The 24,377-nt window shown below is 35.1% G+C and overlaps 1 protein-coding gene across 1 annotated transcript in view; it reads left to right on the forward strand.

Moving 5' to 3' along the window:
* The first annotated feature begins 8,586 nt into the window (after positions 1 to 8,586).
* LOC149779446 (ceramide synthase 5-like) overlaps positions 8,587 to 24,377 on the forward strand; it is an 86,006-nt gene continuing 70,215 nt past the window's right edge. The window contains exons 1-3 of the mRNA XM_089940110.1: positions 8,587 to 8,765; positions 14,228 to 14,354; positions 23,710 to 23,816. Of these exons, the coding sequence (XP_089796236.1) occupies positions 8,590 to 8,765; positions 14,228 to 14,354; positions 23,710 to 23,816 (410 nt within the window). The 5' untranslated portion in view covers positions 8,587 to 8,589. The remainder of the gene's footprint in view (positions 8,766 to 14,227; positions 14,355 to 23,709; positions 23,817 to 24,377) is intronic.

A 24,377-nucleotide genomic window follows, 5' to 3' on the forward strand; every position in this document is an offset into this window, starting at 1 on the left:
TATTTAAAATCAGCTACGTAATTTTAGGTGAAGCAGTAATTTTAAAAAGCTATAAGACTTATAGGGAGAAGACACAGAGGGCATGGTTTACGAGTTAAGAGTTATCTCTATTGGACGAAAACCAGATGACGTATACAAAGTTGAAGAGATTTTAAAAGAAGCAAAATACAGCAACAGTAAAAGTTAAGTAATAGTAAAGTGGAAAGGATATGTTAATTAATTTAACAGTTGGATTTAAGCTGAGAAAAGCATTATGACATTAAAATAACTGGAGGAAGCACAATTAAAAGATTTCAGATTTAAGGAATACGAAAACTTTGAGTTTGTAAAAGATAATGTGGAAACTAATAGGATGTGGCACCCAGTTGTTAAATGTTACTTATGCAACAAAGAAAAACTGATAGAGGAAACGAATAACATATATCTGAAGTGTAAATATGTTAAATTAATGAAAACTCAATGGGATTACAGTGAAGGATACATAAGAAAGACAGAAAAACATGATAGGATGAGAAGTCACTTGAATTCCGCATCAGTCCAAGAAAACAATACATACATTTTAGTACAGATTGATGATGAAAGACATAAATGATTTCGAACAAAAGAGATATTAGAACAAAAGGGATATATGTTGATGATGAAGATCATTTACATGGTTTTAAACTGAGTGGTTTTAAATTGAGTGGTAAGAAGCAATGTTTAAACGGAAATGCAAAACCTCTTGATTGTCAGTTACCACCACCATTATTATAACCAGTGACATCTCTTTAAACGGATTCTAGATTTAACAACGGATGAATGCTGCAACTTATCTGTACCCGCTACTCTACGTTCGACTGCATTGACATTGACAAGGTAGTTGATAATGGAATACAAATTACAATACTAAAACTCAATTTTTCACATAAAAACCCTTACAAATATGCAAACACCAATTTGAAGCTTGTCAGTGATGTCTCTATTTACATATTACTGTGTAGCTTTAGATTTTGGTACCACGATCTAACCTGAGCGGCGTGAATGACAACATCTGGCTGTGAGATTTCAAGCTGCCATTTAACAAGCTATGTGATATGTGGTTAATTTATTCTGTTTATAGATTTCACATTTACTTCCATATTAGGAAATTAATGATTGTTAGCGGCTAAGATGCAGTTATTCATATCTATAATGGAATAAATACGAAATAATTTAAATGATCCACAACAATTTTAATATTAAACCACATGAACGCTGAAGGCATATCAAAGGAAAAAATAAATAGAGAATATCTACTTTTTTGAGTAGATATGTGGAAATATTTCACAGGTGGAAACATTGTCATGAGTAGCGATGCCACTAGGGACATTACAAAGTTTTTCCACTTCACGAGTGGAATATTTCTGTATATTTATAAAGTAACGCAGATTTTCGATCATGCAATTTTAAAGGCAAAAACAGTCGATTTGCGTGTCTTATATTTCCATTCTGTGTTAATTCGATTAATCCATCGATAAAGGAAAGTTTCTACAGTTTACCATAATTTTAGGACAGCGAAGTTTTTTAAAATTAGCTGTACATGTGCTTTAGACTGCGTATTTTGTCATAGAAACAACAGAGCGGTGGTAGCTGATAGACCTCTAGTAATGATTGTAAGGATTTTCGTTCTTCGTTTACATTCAAACGTAAAGTTGTGTGTGGCCTTGGCAAGCTCGCAGTTTAGCTCTGTAGCTGATACTGTGTCCAATTTTCGCGTGCTACACAATTTCGGTAAGCATACAACACAGTAGTAAAAGCCAGATACGTCATGTAGGTGTTCAACACCGATAATATCAGCAATGGGTGAAGTATTTAAGAATTTAATTAAACATACCTTTAAATTAGTAACTTTATTTGTATCCTCATACATCCATATTCCTTTGGAAGGTCAGAATTTACACGTCCCGAGAAGTGTGTGTGTGTGATGTTGATTTTTAACGTAGCTTTTAAAAACAATCCGTCATTTCGCTACGATGTCTGCAGTTTGGCAGTTTATAATGACGTCTAGCACTGAGACATCATGTTGCAGACATGTAGCTTGATGTCCCATCCAGTCAAATTATCCTGACACCAGGCTGACCAATACTAACACTAACCTCTTAATGCTGAGAGCCTAGCGAGGCAGCTGTAGGTACCGTTTTGATAAGTCTTTGGTATGACTCGGCCGGGGTTTGAAACCGCGACCTCCCGCATCCGAGGCGGACTCTCTAACCACTAGGCCACCGGCGTGATGTTCCGAGAAGTACTTACGGCGAAATCAATGTTAAAGTACGCGGACATTTTTGGACGAGATCAACCTAAAGGTGTGATTCCAGTACAATCTGGATTGAATGCCATGAGCTGTGATGTCACAATGAAAGCTACACAAGTCGATAAACAAATTCGTACTACCCTATATTGTGACGAATAGACTCTACGTGCTCTTTTATTGACCTAGTTTAGTACGTGTTCACCATTCCCATAACACAAAGGTAAGCAATAGCACCAATAATTTGAGTTTCCTTTGACCCTTGCCACCCCATTTTTAATATTTGGAAACTGGCCGATTGGTCGAACGTGACTTTAATCCATTACGTCTTGCCATTAGCATGTTGACATCGCCCAAACAGCTAAGGCCGTACCTGCTTCCAGTACCGGGTGTTAGACCAACGCACCTCAATTGCCTAAGAGTTTTTACTTTAACTTGAAAACCAATTTTGATCAAAACTAATTTACTACACAAATATAATTCATTCACCTACTGATATAACAGAGCACTCGAATATTACTAAATTAGCATCACAAAAATTAATGGGTCAAAATTATCTGGTATTCTGTTTTATCCTCTTTTTGGAAAACTAAAAGATACTACATACACGAAATTCTAAAAGAGTGCAAAGTAGGGAAAAATTTTCAACTGGTTAGCTTGATCCTAATTATAACGAAATGCTTACACACAATTGGTTGTAGGGAACAGCCCAATTAGACAACTAGACTTTGATGGACACTACATCCATGGCGTTCCAGAAAAACAAACAAAAACAATTTATTTACACATATGCTTAGTATCTCCCTTTTCTAATAATCTGGGTGACCCTGAAAAAGTCCGTTTGCTTTCTGTTACTCCTCTAATTTGCAATACCGTAAGTTCTTTTTTTTTTCTTCTTCTTCTCATTTTCACCTTGTATTCTAGGGGAATAAATTGTTTCTTGAATTTTACAAAGCTTGTTGCTTTTCACTCTTTTCTGTTACTTATTTTAAGAGCATAGTCTCGTAAACAAACACTTTTAAATGAATAAAAGATGTTTTATGATTATTCTAAAGTCATTGTTGATTTCAAATTCAATTTTGTAATGTAACTCTTTTCAAGGCATTCCTTTGTGGCATCATGTCTTCATTTATTTCGAAGGGATTAACATTGTTGCTCAGATCTTCCTTTTTCAATTTTTTTGGCTTTATTTTTAATTGGTACCATATAACCATTATTGTGCTGAGATGCCATTAGACCCGAACATAGACATAAATACTTTCCTTTATGTCCTATTTGTACAGCTCAAGATTTTTGCGTGAAACAATAACCACCTTTACATGACATAACATCTTCAAAATGTCCTATACATTATTCTGAAAAACCACTATCAAGATTTAAGGTATCATCAACTTGCATTAGACGGTATGCATATAATTAACTATCATTTTGAAACAAATGATTTTCGAATGAACTATTACCATCACCCTCAGACATTTCTAGCTTATTTAAATATATAGGAAGGGCAAAATCCGCTGGAAAATGTATTCGGATTTATCGAAGAATAAAACTTAGGAATAACTCCATTTCCACTTAATCTGAAGAATACAAACAGGCTTTTAAATATAGATATTGCAAGTTGTAATAGATATTGATAGTAGAACGTATCAAATACTTTGCAGGATTTTTTTACATTAAATTAGAATTACCCGTCTACACTTAGTGCTCGATTGATAACATTTAGATAACATTTAAACACATTAATTTTAAAACGGCATACGGACTAAGAAGGGGTATACAAAATATTGACAAATGCTTGATAAATAAAACTCGAAAATATTGTTTTTTTCTTAACGCATCTGTACTTTAATGTACAACTGTTCTAATAACAGATTAAGCAATGCTGTCAAAGGTCTAGGTAGAGTAGAATTGTACTCGCACAGTCTCCTTAATAATTAAGAGAGAGAGAGAGAGAGAGAGACACACACACACACACACACACACACACATTTGTTTTTTTATATCTTGAACTTTACAAGTAGAAATAGTATCTCTGTTGGTCGGATGCCGAAAGATCAGAAAGGTCCAATGATGCATATGGAATGAAAAATAATCAAAAATGAAGGTCATCTTCACAAACACCTTCAGATTTGTCAATATTTGGCAACCCTAGAACTCTAGGTATAAGTCAATAGATGGAACACCAAGTATTTCTAAAGTAGTATTTGATTCAATGTTTTGTTTTTCCGCTGTTAAATTATACTTGTATTTTGCATTAATCTGAATTTTGTATCATTCTGATACGTTGGTCTTATGTATATATTCATGTATTCATTATACCTATCTCTGTTCCTATTCTGCCATTTTAGATTGCTTATTGCTGTATGCTTTTTGACAAGGTCTACAATATCTGCAAGTTCTGTAAAACCCATTGTCTCTTTCTATTTCGCATCTGCGTCCAATCTTGAAATCCGGATTTATGTGTGCATTTACATTTCAAATTAGCCTTAGCTACTTGTAAATAACATTGCAGAATCATCGCTAAGGTATTATCACATTTAAATTATTATGAAATAACTTTCCAAATTTCCCTGTAAATTAAATGGAGAAGACAAAAGGCAGAATAATCTAATGTTAGTTACTTCACAGAGGAAAGTTGAACATTCCAGGCAAACTGGATAACATTCACAAGAATTCGAAACAGCCAAAGCTGCACGTTTAAAGAATTAACAGGAAGAGCTAAAACATCTGTAGATAAAAGGAATAATACAAGATCACAGAGCTTCAATAATACATATTATTTGTCTTTATTCATTTGGTTAAAATATAAAATCGTTTTTGTTCATAATATTGACGAGATAACAAACCATGTACAAAGTAAATCGGACCCATGAAGTGCTTTGCCTTTTTCATCTAAATAATAGCTTACCCTGCAGACAAATGTCGACTGCGACGAAAAATAACAATACATCACCTTAAATAAAATCCTTACGGTAGATTACATCATGCTTTTGAAAAGCTATTGATGTTTACATCTGACCCACGGTCAAGCATAGATATTTAAAATATTGTATAGCATATCGTTCCAGTTTGCCTTAGTCAGTTCACGTTTGACTACCTGCGCGAGAGTATAATTTCTGAAAGAGAATGGCTACACCTTTTGCTTCAACATTTACTATGGACTTTTCTGCTCATTAAATGAGTATTAATGCGCCAAAACCTTAAGAATAGTAACATTTCTATTTTTTTTATTTATAAAAGAGCAGGATAAAGAAATATAACGTAGCATCTGTAAAGCAGAACGGCCACAGAAAATCAGAAGTGACTATAATCTCTGAAGAAGAATGAGAAAATAGAAAACCAGAAGCATCTTCATAGTTAATAGAACATACTGCAGATCAAAAGTCAAAGTTGCCTCATCCATTTGCACATCTTTTATCATCGGATAAATGAGTGAAAAGACACGAAGCTTACGGAGCTGGAATGTCCGGAGAAGTGTACTTTATCTGCAACACTGTTATTGCCCACACTACCAATTAACGTGGGTATTACTTTTCAACAAAAATAAAATAACGAGATTAATAATGATTTGGTAAAAGAAGTCATCGAACACTGCAAAAAAAGGATTTAGAAAAGAATATAAGGTAGCACATATAGTTTAAAACGGGATAGAAGGTGGCAGTGGCGGAGCAAGAAATCATGTCCCCTACCAGCAACGTATTCCTGGGTCCCCCTCCCAATTAACAATTAAAAATGTTGTTTAATGGGAATTTTTTCACCCCACACTCAGCTGCGGAAGTTGATCGGTACCATGGTAAAACACCTGCTGGACTCTATAAAATGTAGTTCCAGTCTATTTTTAGAGAAATTATTTCTCTCTCTCATTTGGGTGGTGAAACAAGAGTTAGATTTAGGCCATTCTTGGTAATGCTTTAAATGTAATTGTTTATTCTTTTAGAATATGAGTATTAAGTTGTGATTGACAGTTTGTATTTTGGCGACTGTGCACAGTGAGTAATGAGGCATTAATGCTGATCCATTGCTTTGTTGATAGGGTTCGAGTATCGGGCTCAACTAATCTGGGTACGTGAGAAAGTTTGCTAGTAGCTTCTTTAGAGATGGTGGATTTTCTTCTCCACTAATTATAATGGCCGCCATGTATAGCCCATAATGTGCTGAAAATGTCGTTAAACCCCATAACAACAACAAGCACTGATAATGCAAAGCAATAATTGAAAACGAAGTAATCATTAACGTGTTCAGCATATACAAAGAGATAACAAAAAAATTCAGTAAGTAATAAATAAACAACACAGAAAAAAGAGATATACAGAAATTCAAAGACAAATGATTCGCAAAGCTTTAAAATGGTGTTCAATTTTGGGAAAGTTAACGGCAACTGATTAAATTTAAAACCGAAAAACAACTTGAAGCTGTTTGAATTTCTCCCATACATTAGGGTATCCTTAGAAGTATAACGTATTCACTTTAGTGGTCATTATCGAGACTAATAAATAGCCAAACGTACGGCTACAATAAGTGAAAAGTTGCATTAGAATTCACCATACTAAGAATTACCTCATCTACGGTGGCCGTTGTATGGTAACAATGTACTTAACATTGTAGCTAACCATTTTATTACAGAATATGTTCAGTGCCGGATTAAGTTAGTGCGGGGCCTGTAGAATATGTTTTAATGGGGCCCTAAATCTATAAAAAAAACAAAAAAACAACACATAAATATTAAAACGCATAAATTTTTAACTTGCACTGTAAAATAATTGTATTTCTAAATTGCTTATACAGCCAGATAATACGACAAATATGTCTGACATTTCAGTAATAGTATTATTTACATGTAGGTAATTTATAACTTGAAAGCATTTATCGCGGGGGCCTTTGAAAGTGCGGGGCCCGTAGCAAATGCTAATTTTGCTAAAAGGATAATCCGGTACTGAATATGTTTTGTTGATGGTTATCAAAATATTATGTCGAACTTAAAACAACATCATGTACAACAAAAACAACAAGAATGAAACAAAGACCGTTATAGACTCTTATGGGTTTACAACTTTAAGAAATATACACCAATAAAGTCAAAGAGAGGATAAAAGTATTGATTTTAAATGTTTGAAACAGCTCCATTAACGACTGCATACTGTATTTCACAAATTAAAGTTCTAAATTGTTATGATTCAGTGGCATCTACCGAAGCGGATACAGTTTGTGGATATTGTTAAACCAGAATGTGTATTTTTTTTATACATATATTCCGTGGAATTATCATATGCTTATGTGTTTAAAGTAAATAAAGGCCTGACGAACATACAAAATGAGGTAAAAGCTGTCCAATCAAGCACTACTGAGTGACTTCATTACACGAATGGAATTATAAGTAAATAATACTTATACAAATCAGTAAAGTCAAATTGTATTTTGCTTTTTGATGAATTCATTATTCAAACTCAAACAAATTATAATACATTTATCTTCGTGCGTATTATGGTAAAAATAAATATTCGTATTTCGGTGTGTATTTCGGTTTTGAGCGTATTGCAGTGTTTGTAGTAGCCCCGAAATTAGTACTGTGCTCTTATATTTTAAAACAAAAGTTTATAATTAATTCAAGATGAGTAAATGGGCATGCATGACATGTAGAATTTTACTGTAAAGATTTTATCAATAGAAAACTTGAATAATAAATATTCTACTTGGTAAGGGGACTTTTCTTGTAGACTGAATATAGTTTACTCAACATCTACAGAAGCAGTAATAACACTGTGATTAAAAGGACTCAGAACGCTGCTGCGATGTATTTATTGCCGGTTCCCATTGCTGTCCGAAGGCAAACTAGGCGATCAGTGTTGTTTGAGCAGTGAAGTCGAACCTTGTCAGAGTTCATTTGCCCCAAGTCTATAGAAACGTACATGCCTAAATGTGCTTACCTAGGTTACACAAAACAAAATTCAGTTAGATCTATAATATAATATTAAAAATGGTGTTAACTTGTTTGAATTATAACCTATTTTTCGAGGGGAGGGAACCCATTACAGTATCATGTATATGAATTATTCATATTCATCTTTTTTTTTGCTTCATATACATTGTTGTGTGAAACTGAGTTACCCTATCCCCGTTGTTTATTATTTTTTTTTTTTATTATCATGCATGATTGAAGGGTGTTTGATAAACTTGCTGATTGGAATCTAACTATAATTAAAAAAGTGTGTTGTCGAATTGGAAATATGGTTTTGTTATACAAGTAGAGAAATACTCTACGAGAAATCGAGACACTCTGTAAAAAGCTCAGATTCATGTAAACATAAAGGCGAAGTAAATTAAATATGGCGGCATTGGTTTCGTGGTTTTGGAGTGAGAAGTTTTGGTTTCCCCATGGTTTATCGTGGGAAGACCTAAAAAACCATGACCATTCAGATGTTAGACTACCGCAGCTTAATGACATGCACTGGTCAATCGTTGTTGGTGTGATTTTTCTCTTTGTACGCTATTTGTATGAAAAGTGAGTGTTCGTTTGTAATGTCATGTATTTTCGATGTGTTTACAAAGGCGTCTTTTGATTAAAGTAACATAATCTTTATCAGTTGCATTATTCATATTTAATGAGCCTGACAAGTAGCACTTCAGTTGCTTCATAAAGATACATGTTTGGCCGTTTGCTTCTATTCAAGTTTAATTTTCGATTTATCCAGGAGACAAAAGGACGATTGCGTCAAGATTCAACATGCAATAATCGTTGTATATTTACGATACGTGGCATGTATATGTGATGTTAGTTTGCCAAGGAAAACATTGCGTAAAGAGACTGTTGCTAGTATAAAGAGTTTTAAGGGAGGCAGAAGGATCAAAGAATTTCATATATAATGGAAACTGGTGAAAATTTAAGAATGCATACAATTGAAACGACTACATCAAGGCAGAACGCTTTATAAAAAATACATGTTCGTGATTTTTAGTGGAATAGAAGTAACACGAACATTTAAGTTAGGCTTGTTAATATGTCAACTTTAATGACTTGTTCAGTTAAGTAAAGTGTGTTAATTTGTCTCTTAATGACTTGATCAGTTAATACATTGTATTATTTGTAGGATGGCCAATCACATATTTGTCACATATTATATTATCCCCAAAAATGGAATGTTACTATTCGTGTTAAGTCTTGTGAGGTGAATTGTTTATGAAAGGTGCAATAATACAAATTTTGGATGTATGATGTTGTGATCTTGATAGTGTTGTGCTATACTATGATGACAAATGCATCTCCCAATGTTGAAAATTTGTGACTGTACAGTGGAACCCGTCGTGAAAGACCACCACTTCTGCCAAAACATAATGGTCTCTAATAACAGGTGGTCTCTCATGACAGATCATGACACTATTTAATCAGTAAATCTCTTCATGGAGAACCTGGTCTCTTAAGACAGGTGGTCTCATAACAGTGATCTCTCAAGACAGGTTTTACTATACTTGAATTTGGATCAGTTTGGTTTTATCAGGTATCAGCTCTCTGATCACTAGTCGTAAAAACTTTCAGTCTTTTATAGTTCTTTAGAAATAACTAAATTTGTTACTACCCTGTTTGGCAATGGATATTTTCATGCAAATCTTTCCTTGATTCTTTTGCAAAGTTTTTTAAAGCTGCGTAAAAAAAAATGTATTGATCTTTCAGTCCTAAAATAATTGGATTGCCTGATGCCCAGATCTCCACTGAATTCCAGAATTCTAAGTGAGTTACCCATTGGGCTTGTCAGTATGAACTAAAAGTGTAAAAGCATAATTTCCCATACAAAATCCAGAGTGTACTGACAACATGTGGCATTTTCGTTTTGAAGTTTTTGAAAGACACTAGTAAATTATTAATATTCATTCCTCAGCAGGGGGTCCATCTGAAGGTCATCTACCTTATGAAGATCTTCTGCTTATATAAAAAGCTGAAGTGAAGCATATGGCCTATGAATGGGAAAGAATACTATTTGTGTTCTTCATATTTCATTGGTTATTTATAATCAGCTCTCGCTTGTCCTTCATGAATAATAATAAGCCATCCCTTGCTATTGCATATAGGTTAAAGCATCACTGGCTAAATGTTCTGAGTGCTGCATAAGCAATAGTTGGACAGTTAATCTAAGCGAGGTGATTAGATGTTTATAAAAGGATTCAAGATGTCTTTCAGTTTAAAGATACATATACTCATATTGTATTCTAATATATTTAGTTTAGATAGTTGTTAGCTGGTGTTTTCTCTAATTGTGATAAATCCACTGACATGGAGTACATCAGGACATGGAGAAAACACTGCATGAAATCACAGAAAAGAAGAATTGTAGAAAACAAAGTCACACTGTATTTTTTCTGATTTACACTGTTTTAAGGTGCAAATAAAATTTTTTTTTACATTTGATTTTTAAAAAAAGTATAGTAATTTTAAGGCTGTGTCAAAATAATAGTTGTTGTTGTTGTTGTGGGGTTTAACGCCATTTTTCAGCACGATAGGCTATACATGGCGGCCAGTATTAATGGTGGAAGAAGAACCCGGAAAACCCCGGAAAGAACCACCGACCCACGAGAAGCTACTGGCAAGCTTTCTCACATGCCCACATTGGCTGAATCTTAGACTCGAACCGCCGCAGACAGAGGTGAGATGGCAGTGATCCGTAACGAAGAGCGCTTTAGACCACTCGGCCACTCGGGGCCCCCAAAATAATAGTAAAGAGTATGGTCCTTTAGGGCAAGTGGCATTTGAGTCATGACTAGTGACTTATTTTTTAAAGCTATTTGCTATGGACCTATGTCTGAAAAACATTTTCTTTAAAAATTGCTGTTTTCCAATTTTCAAATTTGTTCAGGTTAATTTAGTAATACTTTTGAATGTGCAACACATTCTAAAATAGGTATTATTAAACTGTCAAAAGATTATTCATTCACATTTTGACTTTGTGGTCAGCTTGTAAATTATTGCTTAATAGGCCTAAAATACAATTTGTTTTGGTCCATATTTCCAGAATGGGAAGGTTCCCTTACAGATAACTGGTTACTGGTGCCTGAATGATTTGTATGGTTCAGATATTTTAAAGAAGGAAATACCTAGAATTGTTTTAGGTCGTTTGCATTTATATTCATTTTTGGGGTTAGGATTGCATACCCCATTTTCATCTTGATCCAAAATCAGACTTAAGTTATAAAGAAGAAGAAAAAAAAGACTACTTCAATTGTAAATCTAATTTAATAAAATTCAAATGGTAAAGAAAATTACAGTTTAAAGTGGTAGAAATATATTGTTCCTTCATACTCCTAAATCACAGACTGACTTGATAGATTAATCAAGATAACTTGTAAAAATAACTTGCCGATAGTAATAGAATTGTGCAAATTGATATTTTCTCCACTTACGTAAAAAATAGGTCATAGAAAAGTTGATGTTCTAGCTCAAATTGCTTCCTGTTTACATTGCGACTAATCCTTCTCATAATATGCAGTCAAATTTGTCCTAACAGTTCACCTGATCACACTTGCCATTTTAATATAACCTGGCAAATTTCCTACATAAAGGTCATGGTCAATGCTTCTAAACCAAATGTTGGTTTCTTCCTGCTTTAAGTGGTCACTTGAGGATAACAGTAGCAGCTGCTGTATATATGAACATTACACTTTTGTTTTGATGGGGTAGGTATTGTTAGTTTAAAGAACAGAATGTAAAATGATATGTAAACATTTAGCATCTTGACTCTTCCTAATCAAGTCACACTGTCATTATAACTCAACAGTGTCACTATGTCAAATTCAAAAGTGAGAGTTTTTTTTTGTCATTGTTGATTTTTTTACCTGGATGGTAGGAAAAGTAGTTGCTTAGTAATAGTTTAGATGAGTTATTATACTTTTTTAAAATTTTATTTTTGAAAAGAAAGCGTTTCAAGCTGTATCTGATTAAAAACGATAAGTGAAGAAAGAGGAAAGATATGAATTTATCCAATTTCATTTTGGTCAGAGGTCATTCAGTATTTACAAAACTAAAGGCTTTCAAAGTTTGGCTTCATGCGTTATTAACAATAGCCATACCAAGTCTCCTTTCATTCCCTTTTTAGGATCAGCCTCATGTCCGCCAACACTTTTCATCTAAGAGACCTTTGCAACTGGTTGATGCAGATATTGTTTTGAAGTGTGAACAGCTGTTCCTATGCCTAATTATATAAGTTGGCTAGACAAGAGTCTGTCCTCTTTCAGAATCATATCATGCAAGCTACCAATTAGTAGTGAAATTTTTTGTTTTGTTTTGGTGTTCTGTAAAACTTGAGATCACTGATAAGATTATTTTTGAACGAGTGTGATGTAATATATAGGATTGATTGAAGTGAGTAGGATATTGTAATCTTGTATTAAACATAGATTTTTGGAGATAACAACATATACATGTATTGTATGATTTTCTTGAATATTGCACTAAACTCAGCCTGTTTATAATCATAATAATCATAATCATAACATAAATAGTAATAATAATATCAATAATAATAGTAATAATAACAGTAATAATGACATTCTTATTTATTACATAGTATTTGTTTTGTGAAACTGCATACAGACATCACATGTGTACAAAGGCCAGTTGGGTCTTTTCCCACGAGTGGTCACCATTGACAGGTTTGACTGTACATGCTTTAGTTATCGAACTTGGCAAGCAGTTTTTAATGACACAAACAACTTATTGTTGTACATTCACTTATTTGTAACCTTGAAGTAACTTGTAGCATTGTGGTATTTTTCGCCTGATTAGTACAAAACTGACACAATGTTTGTTATACCTAATTATTGATAATAGTCAGTCAGTTGCTGGTCATTTGCAATCACAACACTTAATGAAATTAGAATTTGTTTTTTGAATGCTTTATGGCTGAAAACAATTTTTCTGGGTTTTAATAAAAAGAAATTCATGACAGAACTTTGGAGGTGGGAGTGGTAGTTTAGGGTATTTTAACATGGACTGTACTACTCTGTGGTCTTAAACCAAGTAATGGAAAAGATGGAAATCCCTAGATTTGTAAATTTCAACAAATAGTTTACGTCCGTCAAATACAAAGTGAAAATTTAAAAAGAACTAACAGTGTTGTGAATTAAATTGGAATAAGTCCTAAAAGTCCTATAACAAGTCCAAGAGTAAAGTGTTCTGAAAAAATCACAGTTTTGAATGAGCTGATGTGCCAACTGTCTTGATGTATCACAATGATATAACCCAAAATGTCCTTGAATGAATTCACAGTAATCCCAAAATAGTGGATGATGTAATAAAATAAATTAAATCCTCTCAGCTGAACACTACTAGAATTGATTCCACAGGGACTGATGTTAAGATATGGAATGAGTAATTCTGTTTACTTCAAACTTATATACAGACTGTCACCTGACTTATGACACAAGAAAATGCTCTAGACCCAGGACATTTACAGTGGAATTTTCCATCAAATTTGTAAGCAGTTTGTTTCTAGAACATTTTATAATTTCCATTTAAAAAAACAAGACTTTTTGAACTCAATATTTATAAACATGTTTACCTCCATGTAATAATGATCTTAAAATATAACCTAAAATCATAGACAAGTATTAGCTATGTAATATGTTGTTTACAAAATAACAAGACATTTGTTGTTGTTGTTGTTGTGGGGTTTAGCACCATTTTTCAGCTTATGACAGGCTATGCATGGTGGCCATTATTAATGGTGGAGGAAGAACCCAGGAAAACCCAGTGAAGAACCACCGACCCACGAGAAGCTAGTTATTAGTCATGTAGGCCCAAAACTCAATCACAGACTAAGGTCAACCTCACAATATAGATGTACGTAATCGTGGAGAAAAGCCAAAACACAAGTCAAATTAAAAATACATATTATGGAGTGTTTCATGATGAATGAATGCATTAAGCATGTTTTAATCAGGTTTGATTTATCAGTGTGTATTCTCAATTTTCTGCAGACTGGTTGTTATTCCTGTGGGTCGATATTTTGGTGTGAAAGAGAGAAGGCGAGTGAAAGTTGTACCAAATATCATTCTTGAAGCTGCCTACCAAAAATATGGATTGACAGTTAATGACAATGTGAAGGTAAGTTTATGGTACAAATTGTGGTAAGTATCATTCTTAGTAATATTCTTGTTCATTATGCAGTCTCTTATTTTCTAACTTACCAAGATTACACATGAACATCGATTTCATAATTCTCTTTTTTTGCATTATTTTCTGATGATAAAACCTTTCTCAGTGAAAAACCAAGTTCAATTGGCCAACTGTATGTTTTTTTCTGTCTTGTTAAAGTCTTTTTAAACATAAATGAATATGTTTTATTTTGATTGTACTCTTCCTATTACAAGAAAAGCAGCATCAGTGCTGCTGTCCATCCAGATGTTCTGTCCATTTCTACATTGGTCACATTTTCCCATTTGCTTTATAGCTTTTAAGCCATTGGAGTGATGAATCATTGTAAATATGCACTTCATCACTAGAAGGTATGTTACATACAACATTAGGTGCCCTATCTTCCTTCACACCTACATATTTGCTGTCTAACTTCAAAGTGGGTGTCCTATCTTCCATCACACTTACCCATTTGCTGTCCAACTTTAGAGTGGGTGTCCTACCTTCCATCACATTTCTTTTGCTCAATAACTTCTGAGCGGGTGTCCTTTGCTCTATAAGTTTCAGAGTGGGTGTCCTGTCTTCCATCACACTTACTCTTTTGCTCTATAATCCTATTTTCCATCGAACTTACTCTTTTGCTTTATAACTTCAGAGTGGGTGTCATATCTTCCATCAGACTTACACTTTTGCTCTATAACTTCAGAGTGGGTGTCCTATCTTCTATCAGACTTACTCTTTTGCTCTATAGATGGTTCCTGAATGATGTCATCAGTTCCCATATTTGTGGTTAGCTGGCAGATTTACAGTTGACTTTATATGGTGTTTGGAAGTTGATATAAATTCATTGAATATCAAGATACTTTTACGAACATTACATACATAAACAGATTGCAAATCAAGCTTTCTGTTAGTATCTAGATTTATGATTTGTAAGTTGACTTTGCTACTGTGTGCCTTGTTAAAAATGATAAATGTAGGTGATTGCATGATGGAGAAACTGCCAGATTGCCTGTCATCCAGGTAAAATGGGCAGGATATCATCTGCTAGTGACCTTATCAGGAAGCATCTATAACATCAGAGTGGGTGTCCTATCTTCCGTCATACTTACTCATATACTTTATAACTTCAGAGTCATTTGAGATTAAGTGATGAGACATAGTATACTTGTATATTGTCATTAGAAGGTAATTTGTTTACCATATTGGAGATGTTATCATCAGGGTCAAGGTCATTGTTCAGTATTTTGTTTTCCATCGCTTTCACCCTGCTTTAGAATTTAAAGTCATTTGAGATTAAGGGAAGAAATTTGGTACACTTGTACATCATCAATAGGAGGTGGGTGTTGTGTACCACGTGGGGGAGTATTACCTTCAAGGTTAGGTCATATTTATTGTCCCAAGAAGATGTGTTGCATGGCCTGTTTGAGGCCTTATCCTCTAGATCAAAATCACTGATCAGTACTCGATTTTTCATTTCAGCTTTTCATTATAAAAGATGTTTGAGGTGATGAGATGAACGATGGAAAACTTAGTCAGATAGAGTATATAGAAAAAGGGAAGTAACTCTTGCAGGTTAACTCCCTGTGCACCCTGCTAGGTGGCTACTGGTATATGGTTTAAGGGTGCAGGAGACAATTTTTATGCACAAATTTAATGTTGCATACACCTGCCTAATGTAAAAATTCATATAAAATAAAATACATGAGTGAGATCGAAAAGGTCAAAAATTTTGTTTAGGTATAATAAAGCAAAACATAAGAATATCATTCACATGATCTAGCAAGTCAGTGGAAATTCATGGAATAAAAGGTTGGTGCACCTTACCCCCAAAATTTATACATGCAGTTTACATGCCCAAAGGCCATTTTTTAGAGCAGGTGATGCTCACAGTGCAAATACATGCCCTTTCCGTGGGTGATAATTTGGAAAAACATTGTACTTAATAGCTAGATGCAGTTCAAAATAGTTGTCATCGAGGCAGTTTTTGAGATATACTTCTTGCCTTGAACCAACGTGTCTACTGCTATAAGAGGCTAGCTGTGCTTTCTAGCAGACTATTAGTATTTCACTGGCTACATACTTTGCAGTGGCTATACAAGGTGTACATACCTCACATCAGTTTCAAGAACAACACAAGCCGGACAGACCAAATTCACAAATATATCCATATCTTTAATTATTACACAGTAATAGCTCAAAAGTTGCACCATAGCCTCAAGTTAAGAAATTGGCCAGGATCCAATTTATGAAACTGTCCCCTGCCACCTAAACCAGTTTTACTTCGATAGATACTCCAGCTAAATTCTATAAATTTATAACTTAAATGTAATGACCCACATTTATTTTTCAAGTCAGAATGTTTTATATATTGTTCATACAAGATTTTTGTAAAATCTGGTGAATTTATTAATATTTTTGCAATTATTGTACTGTTAGCTGTTGTCACATGTAATTTCAATCAGTAACATTCGGTTTAATGGGAGAATTTTATGTGAATTGTACTATTATTCTTCCAAGTCATTTCAGTAACATGGTTTACATTATTTGTTCATTTGTTGTATGCAGTTGTTTGTTCCTCCTCTTCCTCACAGAGTAGACAGCCAAGTGCGAGAAGTGTAAATAAGTTTAAAGTTGTGTAGGAGTGACACACGTGTAGTTCTTTGTTGTTACACTTCGTTGGGCGTTTTGGAAAAGTAGCTAAAGGGTTACAAACAGGCCGACCCTAGCATGTGCGATTCCCAAGGCAGCATGTGGGGCCCCAAGGCAGCTAGTGATGAGCAGGGCCCCAAGCAAAAGAATGACGTTGTGGAGTTGATTTCCTGAAAGTGCAGGGCCCAAGGTGGTTGCCTCGTTCACTTTGCCCTCGTGCCAGGCCTGGCTGCAAAAAACTTGCACGTTTAACAGTACCTCATGCCTGAGTCCTTGATTAGTGTCATGGGCAATGTAGAGATACTCTCTCCATCCCTCATGCAGATGCAGAAATAGCACCAGAACATACTGTAGCAGTGAATGCAGTGTGTAATTGTTGATTAGTTTCATGGGTGATATCGAGATGCCCACTCAACCACCCATAAAGATGCAGAATATTGCCACAAGAAACTGTATCCATGAATACAGTAGAATTGCTGAGTAGTCTCATGGGTGATGTTGAGATGCACTTTCTTCCCCCATGCAGATGCAGAAACAGTACCAAAACATACTGTGTCTATGAATACAGTAGAAAGCACAGCTGATTCAATTTAAGCCTTGGAATCACATATGATTAATAATGTCAACAAGTAGAAATGGCATTTATATTCTTGTAGTCCTACTGGGTATAAGCCTGGGACCCCGTCATTGAGGCATGATGGCTCCCAAACAAAAGTGACAACACTCATGCATGAGGCATGAGGGCTTGCAGTGTTACTCGTCTGTGCATGACAATATTGAGAAAACAAGCCAGGAATGAAGATTTGCAATTTTTTCCATTATGGTCCAAAAGGACAGTCTGTACCAGTATGGTATGGGCAGACAGTCTGTACCAGTATGGTATGGGCAGACGGTCTGTACCAATTGGGTGTGGGCAGACAGTCTGTACCAGTATGGTATGGGCAGACGGTCTGTACCAGTTTGGTATGGGTAGATGGTCTGTACCAGTATGGTATGGGCAGACCGTCTGTACCACTATAGTATGGGCAGACGGTCTGTACCAATTTGGTATGGGCAGACGGTCTGTACCAATTGGGTATGGGCAGACAGTCTGTACCAGTATGGTACAGATGGACAGTCCATACCAATATTGCACATACTATTACATCCATCTGTACTGACCATGCTGGACCACAAAGCTTATATTGTCTTTGTTATGTTGTTCTGACTGCTGACCAACCAGTTATGTACATTTATAGTTGTCAGGAGTTCATTTTCCCCACCTGGTGGGCCAGCAAACTGACTCACTGTACTAACCATTTCTATGAAATTCATTACGATCTGGCTTTATTTATGAATTCATCTGAGCGAGCCACACTAGCCTTGCAGACCATCATTCCACAATCCACAATGCAGTCACCAGATATGTGTGTGTGTGTGTGTGTGTGTGTGTGTATATATATATATATATATATATATATATATATATATATATATATATATATATATATATATATATACAGTGGAGCCTCGTTAATCCGGACACATTCGTTCCCAGCGAATATGTCCGGATTAACGAGTTTTCCGGATAATTGAATCATGCACATTTTTTATTTTACGATATCATCACACCGTATATATGTACATGTATATGCTAGCTTTAAATGTAATGTACTGTATATTCAATAATGGTTGAAATAAATTAATGAATACATTTATTAATTTGTGTTTATTTCACATTATTATGACATGTGCTTGTACGTACATATACAGTAAATAGAAGTTTAGACAATTAACACATCGAACACATCACACTATGTTCATGTACATGTATGTACTGTACATACATTTATTATATCAATTTCCTGACAAAGTCTGTAACCTTTGTTTGCCTGGATTCTTTGAAGCCCTATACTGTGCACAGCTTAAAAATGTCAACTGTATTTGCACAGCAAACAATAAACTGTGATTGTTACATACAATTGGTAAACAACAAAAAGGCTTAATGACACTTTTAATTTATTTACCATATGTTATGTCAAAAAGCGTGGACGATTTGATCCCAGTGTGTTTATTTAATTATTAACACCCCCATCGGCGACTAGCTAAAACAGACATTGTTTAAACAATCGCTGGTTACAATATGGTCCGCTACTTAGTTATTGATAGTAGCCATAGATTCTCAAGGGCTTCACTACTGTGTTTTATGTATTATTCTTCTGATTGTATTTTCACATACGATTTTTCGAATTTTCTTATTTTTGGACAGATTATTTCCGGATTATCGAGACAAGTTTTAATGTAATTTTACACTTTGGTCCCCGATTTTGATTTCCGGATCTGGAACATGGATTTCTTGATTAATGGAGCAAATTAACATTTAGGAATTCCGTTCCTGTTGAATTATGTCCGGATAGCGAGGTTTCCGGATAAACGGAGTCCGGATTAACGAGGCTCCACTGTATGTATGTATGTATATATATATATATATATATATATATATATATATATATATATATATATATATATATATATATATATATATATATATATATACACACACCACTCCCTCGATAATTCGCGCACATTGGGGTCCAGAAATATCGACCGCACTATAAGTGAGGCGCAAGTTATCGAGGGACCTATAAAATAAGCCCAAAACCAATAAAGTGATTGACGACATAACGGAGAAATAAGGGGGGATGGGGTAGGCAGATTATACTGTTGAATACTCATTTTATAATCGTTCTGAGATTAAATGTTAATAAATATCTCTTCATAATGGTGTACTTTATTATTTCCTCATAGGACAACATTAATTTCAGGATAAATTACAGTATATTGAGACGATCATCGAAAACATTATTCCACGTGGTTTCCGTTCACTTAACATGTGTACCACTGCACACATTGTGTACTACGTCACTAATTTTTATGTTGAATTGGATACATTCTAGTTTTATTGTTTGATCCAAATTAGACGTTTTTTTATATACAAAAGATTGACTCTTTTCGAGAAACAGTGTCGATCGAACGATAGATAGATAAATATTTTTGAATGCGATAGAAGTAAATGGAAAACAAAAAAAACAAGGGTTAATCAGTACAGACGTATTTAATTGGTCTACAAATTTAAAACAACGTAAATTAGAACAAGTTACTACTTGCCGTTTGTGCCACGCTTGACAAATATCAATTCACTTTTTGAAAAAAATCAGTTATTTTTTTGAGTGTGTGTTACTCCTTGGTTTCTCTGCTGCCAAGCAAAATCCCTCAGATTTCTCAAATGCATGAGCTTTACGTAGTCAACATTTTGTGTCTCCAGCCACCTTATGGCAATATCAAAATATTTGATTGCTTCCCGTGCAGATTGGTGGGGGGTGCAACATCTGCGTCTGCATCACTTTCAACACTTGTGTTACTCCAGTTAGAATCACCTTCTGCTGCAAATTTGTTCGCTATAGAAATAATTATAGTTTCATCTGACATGTATTCGGCTGTGGGGCAATCATTGTCAGCACAAATCCACTCCTCCATATCATCAAGAGAAACGCCCATCTCAGGACCATGTGTCTGTACGAATTTCTCCCAAACAGCCTCGGCATTAATGCCATCAGTTTCACTGAAACATTCGAAGTCACTATCATCGTCGTTGTCTCTGTTACTGTTTTGCTTTATGTCAAAGGCAGCTCCAAGACCCTTAATCCAGCACCCCAGGTCTCTTGTAATCGATTTTTTTTTTTAATGCAACAAACACTTTCCTAAGTTGTTGATCAAAACAAAGCCGGCATGTACATGTAATTAGGTTCTCACAGAAGTACTCACAGGTTTCGATGTGACGGTCGATTGACTCTTTTCATGTTTTCAATGAACAGAATATGTTGTGATTATAATGTTTACAATGAAACGGAATTAAAGGATTAGAACGTGACTTTCACACAGGAAGATGTTTAATTGGTGTTTATTTCATTCTCTGTTGCCACCTGTTAGCATTTACCAGAAGTTTTCATTGATCGCTATTTCACCAGACTGTTTATTTACAGTATACTGATAACTATTTATCATAAAAACTTACATAATATATGATATCTTTAAACAGAGGTTTCGCTAGGATTTTAAAACTGGGTCTTTCTGCCTCTGAAGTCAATCACTAAATATCAGTACATTTTCTCACTCGGCCGCTAGTCAAAGCCTTTGAACTAGCCGCCTAGCTGTTGCATCATGTTCTTTTTTTTTTTTTTAATGTACTCTTATAAAATGGCAACAGTACATCAAAGAGTCTTTCAGTCACTGAATTCTGTCATTGTAAATATCAGCACAGTTAACTGATCAACACATTTTCCCACAAAGCAGGTGGCTGAAACAGGACCGGCAAATCTTTGAATTTTCCCGTGCACCTATATCATGCGTACGGAGGACTCCCGCCTCAGTGATTTTCTGCGTCCCAGATCAAAAATTGACGTCTAAATACGTGTAATTAAGCGTTTTCGAGATCTCTGAAATTAATTCTTCTTTAGAACTTGCAAATTTCAAAATATGGATTATATTTTTACGGGCATTAATCACCATTTTCGATGATAAAACGAGCAATGTATCAAGGTTTAATTTATCAATTCTTATCGTAATTTTTTCATGTTCAGCATATTTTAAAGATATTTTAAATACTGGAAAAAATCGGGAGCCAAGACGGACACCGCATTATAAGCGGGATCGCGAGTTATCCGGGCGCGAGTTATCAAGGAAGCAGTATATATATATATATATATATATATATATATATATATATATATATATATATATATATATATATATCTGTGTGTGTGTGTGTGTGTGTGTGTGTGTGTGGAAAATGATGATGCATACTGATATTACTACATCATCATTTCCCATTGATGAAGGTGATGAGAGAGAAATGCCAGAATATGCCAATCCAATAGTGAAACAGACATAGTTTAGTTCATGCCAGTGACAGAGCAAATTTATAAGATTTTGTCTCAGTTGGAATGTGGTCCTCCACCTTCAATATATTCTACCTGCAAGGTCAATGTCTTATTAGACTAGACGATGATGATGACATTTCATCATTCAGAATCTTGCGACAATGCTTAAAGGTTGCAAAAGTTCCTGGGTATCTCTTAGAGCATTTGTGATCTCAGTAAGGCAAGAGCTTCTTTATACAAATCAGTTGCATGCAAACCTTCCAACCTATTGGTTCTGCAGTTCTGTTATGGCATCAATTTGAAGAGGTGAGAAAGCAAGAGACACAAGAGTTGCCTTTATCTTTCAGTGCAATCTAGTATCTCAGCATGACCCTGTTTAGGAATGTATATGAGAAGGGGCGAATGCTTCCAGAGAATTTGCCATGGTGGTTGTCAGCAATAATAGGGCATATGGTCCTATTTTTGCAGGTAGGTTGTGAGGGGAGAGAGAAGAACACATTTTCTTCTTCAAATATATGACCCAATCATAATACCATAGGAGAATTAGTACTACCTTGCAAGTCCAGCCCTCCAAGGCTAAAACGTTTTAGCTAAAAAGCTAAACATTATCTGCCCACCTAGGTGGCAGTTAGAGTGATCTCCCCTTGACATTGGGATTTCGACAAATCCCATGAATTCTTCAGTTATTACTTCTGCTCATGCTGAGTAACACACTTTCTACAGGCAGAGAGGCCTTGCAAAATCCATACAAGCATTTTGGAAGTTTTCTGCCTTAAAGCAAGTTGAAGGAGTTCATCCTGATAGGGAAGTATACTCTATCTATAAATTTATAACTTTTCTGTTCTTTTTTTTCATTAATAATAAAGGTTCTGAATTTTCAGTGTAATCGCTTTGCAGTCCTAGCACACCTGCATGGGTCGAGATGGTGTGCCCACACATTACTATACCTGTATTTAATAGGTGCAGATCTTGTGAGTGATATAGAAAACTGAATGAATTTGTAACACATTTTGACTTGCAAAGTTAGGACTGTCACCACAATCATTATTTAAGCTGTGCAAAACATCGCTAACTGACATTATCCATGTCATGGCATTACGATGTGAGTCCACAGTTATCCAGGTTTTATCATGAAGATCTTTATTCTCCAAAAGCTCAACTTGACTTGGTGGGACCTGTAGCTGTAGGGTTACCTTCATGGGTTGTTTGACTGTTTCATAAAGATCTGGCTTCAAAACTTCCGCTGGATTTATGAGAGGGAAAATGTTTCCCTTTCGATGTTGCTACCCAGCATATGGAATCTGTTTTCCTGTCAGGTTATCTAGAAGATGTCTCACATACCTTAGGGGACCAGAGGTTGTCTGTCAGGGTAAATGGATGTATCTCTTCCAATTTGTATCTACCAGCATGTTTTGTCAACAATACTATCCAATCATAATACACATTCACCCTCCAAGCCTCCCCACAGTTATATCCATATAGAGTTCATGCCTTCCACTCCATCAGTAACTGAAGTATTTGCAGGATTTGGCACTAATCCGTGTATGAAGGGTAGGTCACTCTAACTGTCACCTAGGTGGTCAGATAACTTTTAGTCTTTTCTCTAAAACGTTTTAGCCTGGGAGGGCTGGATTTGCGAGGTAGTAGTAGTTCTCTTAAGGTATTATGATCTGGTAAATATTAGTGAAGAAACATTTTACTGGAAAAATTGGCTTTTCTTTATCTCAAATAGTGTTTTTAAATCATGTTTTCAGGTTCTTGTCAAACAAACAGACATGAGTAAGCGAGAAGTGGAGAAATGGTTCTTACATCGCAGGCAACAGGACGTTCCAGATTCAATGCAAAAGTTCAGAGAATGCAGGTATGCTCCTGATTAATATTTTTTTCCATCCAGAGAATGATTCATTAACCTACTCTTCATCCAGTTTAAAATGAAATGGAGTATTAGGAGTTACCACAGCAGTGTTTACATGTGTAGATGGTTTACCTTAGATTACTGCCTGTAAATGTTTATAAAATTGATAGACATGTGAATGAAAATGCATATGGTTGTCATTGACTACCCATTTCAATTCAGTTATGTATTTCCACATCAGAAGTTTTTTCTAAGCGCTTATGTGGTGAGAGAGAGAGGTGGGGTCTGTGTGTGTAAGTGTGCACAAAATTAAAAAAAGCTGCTATTTTTAACAAAAATGTATTTAATGAAGAACAGCTGCATGGTATACATTCGTCCTGAAAATTACAACCTGTCACATAAATATATAGTTGTTTTGCATAAATATACAGTCTTATCACAAGAAACATCTGAGGAAGGGGCCTGGAGTGGCCAAGTGGTCTAAAGTGCTCACCGTTACAGATCACTGTCATCTCACCTCTGTCTGCTTGGGCTCGACCAGCGTGGGTATGTGAGAAAGCTTGCTGG

The sequence above is a fragment of the Sinohyriopsis cumingii genome, chromosome 17 (assembly GCF_028554795.1).
Source record: "Sinohyriopsis cumingii isolate HCF-2022 chromosome 17, ASM2855479v2, whole genome shotgun sequence".
In the NCBI taxonomy this organism is placed as follows: domain Eukaryota; kingdom Metazoa; phylum Mollusca; class Bivalvia; order Unionida; family Unionidae; genus Sinohyriopsis; species Sinohyriopsis cumingii.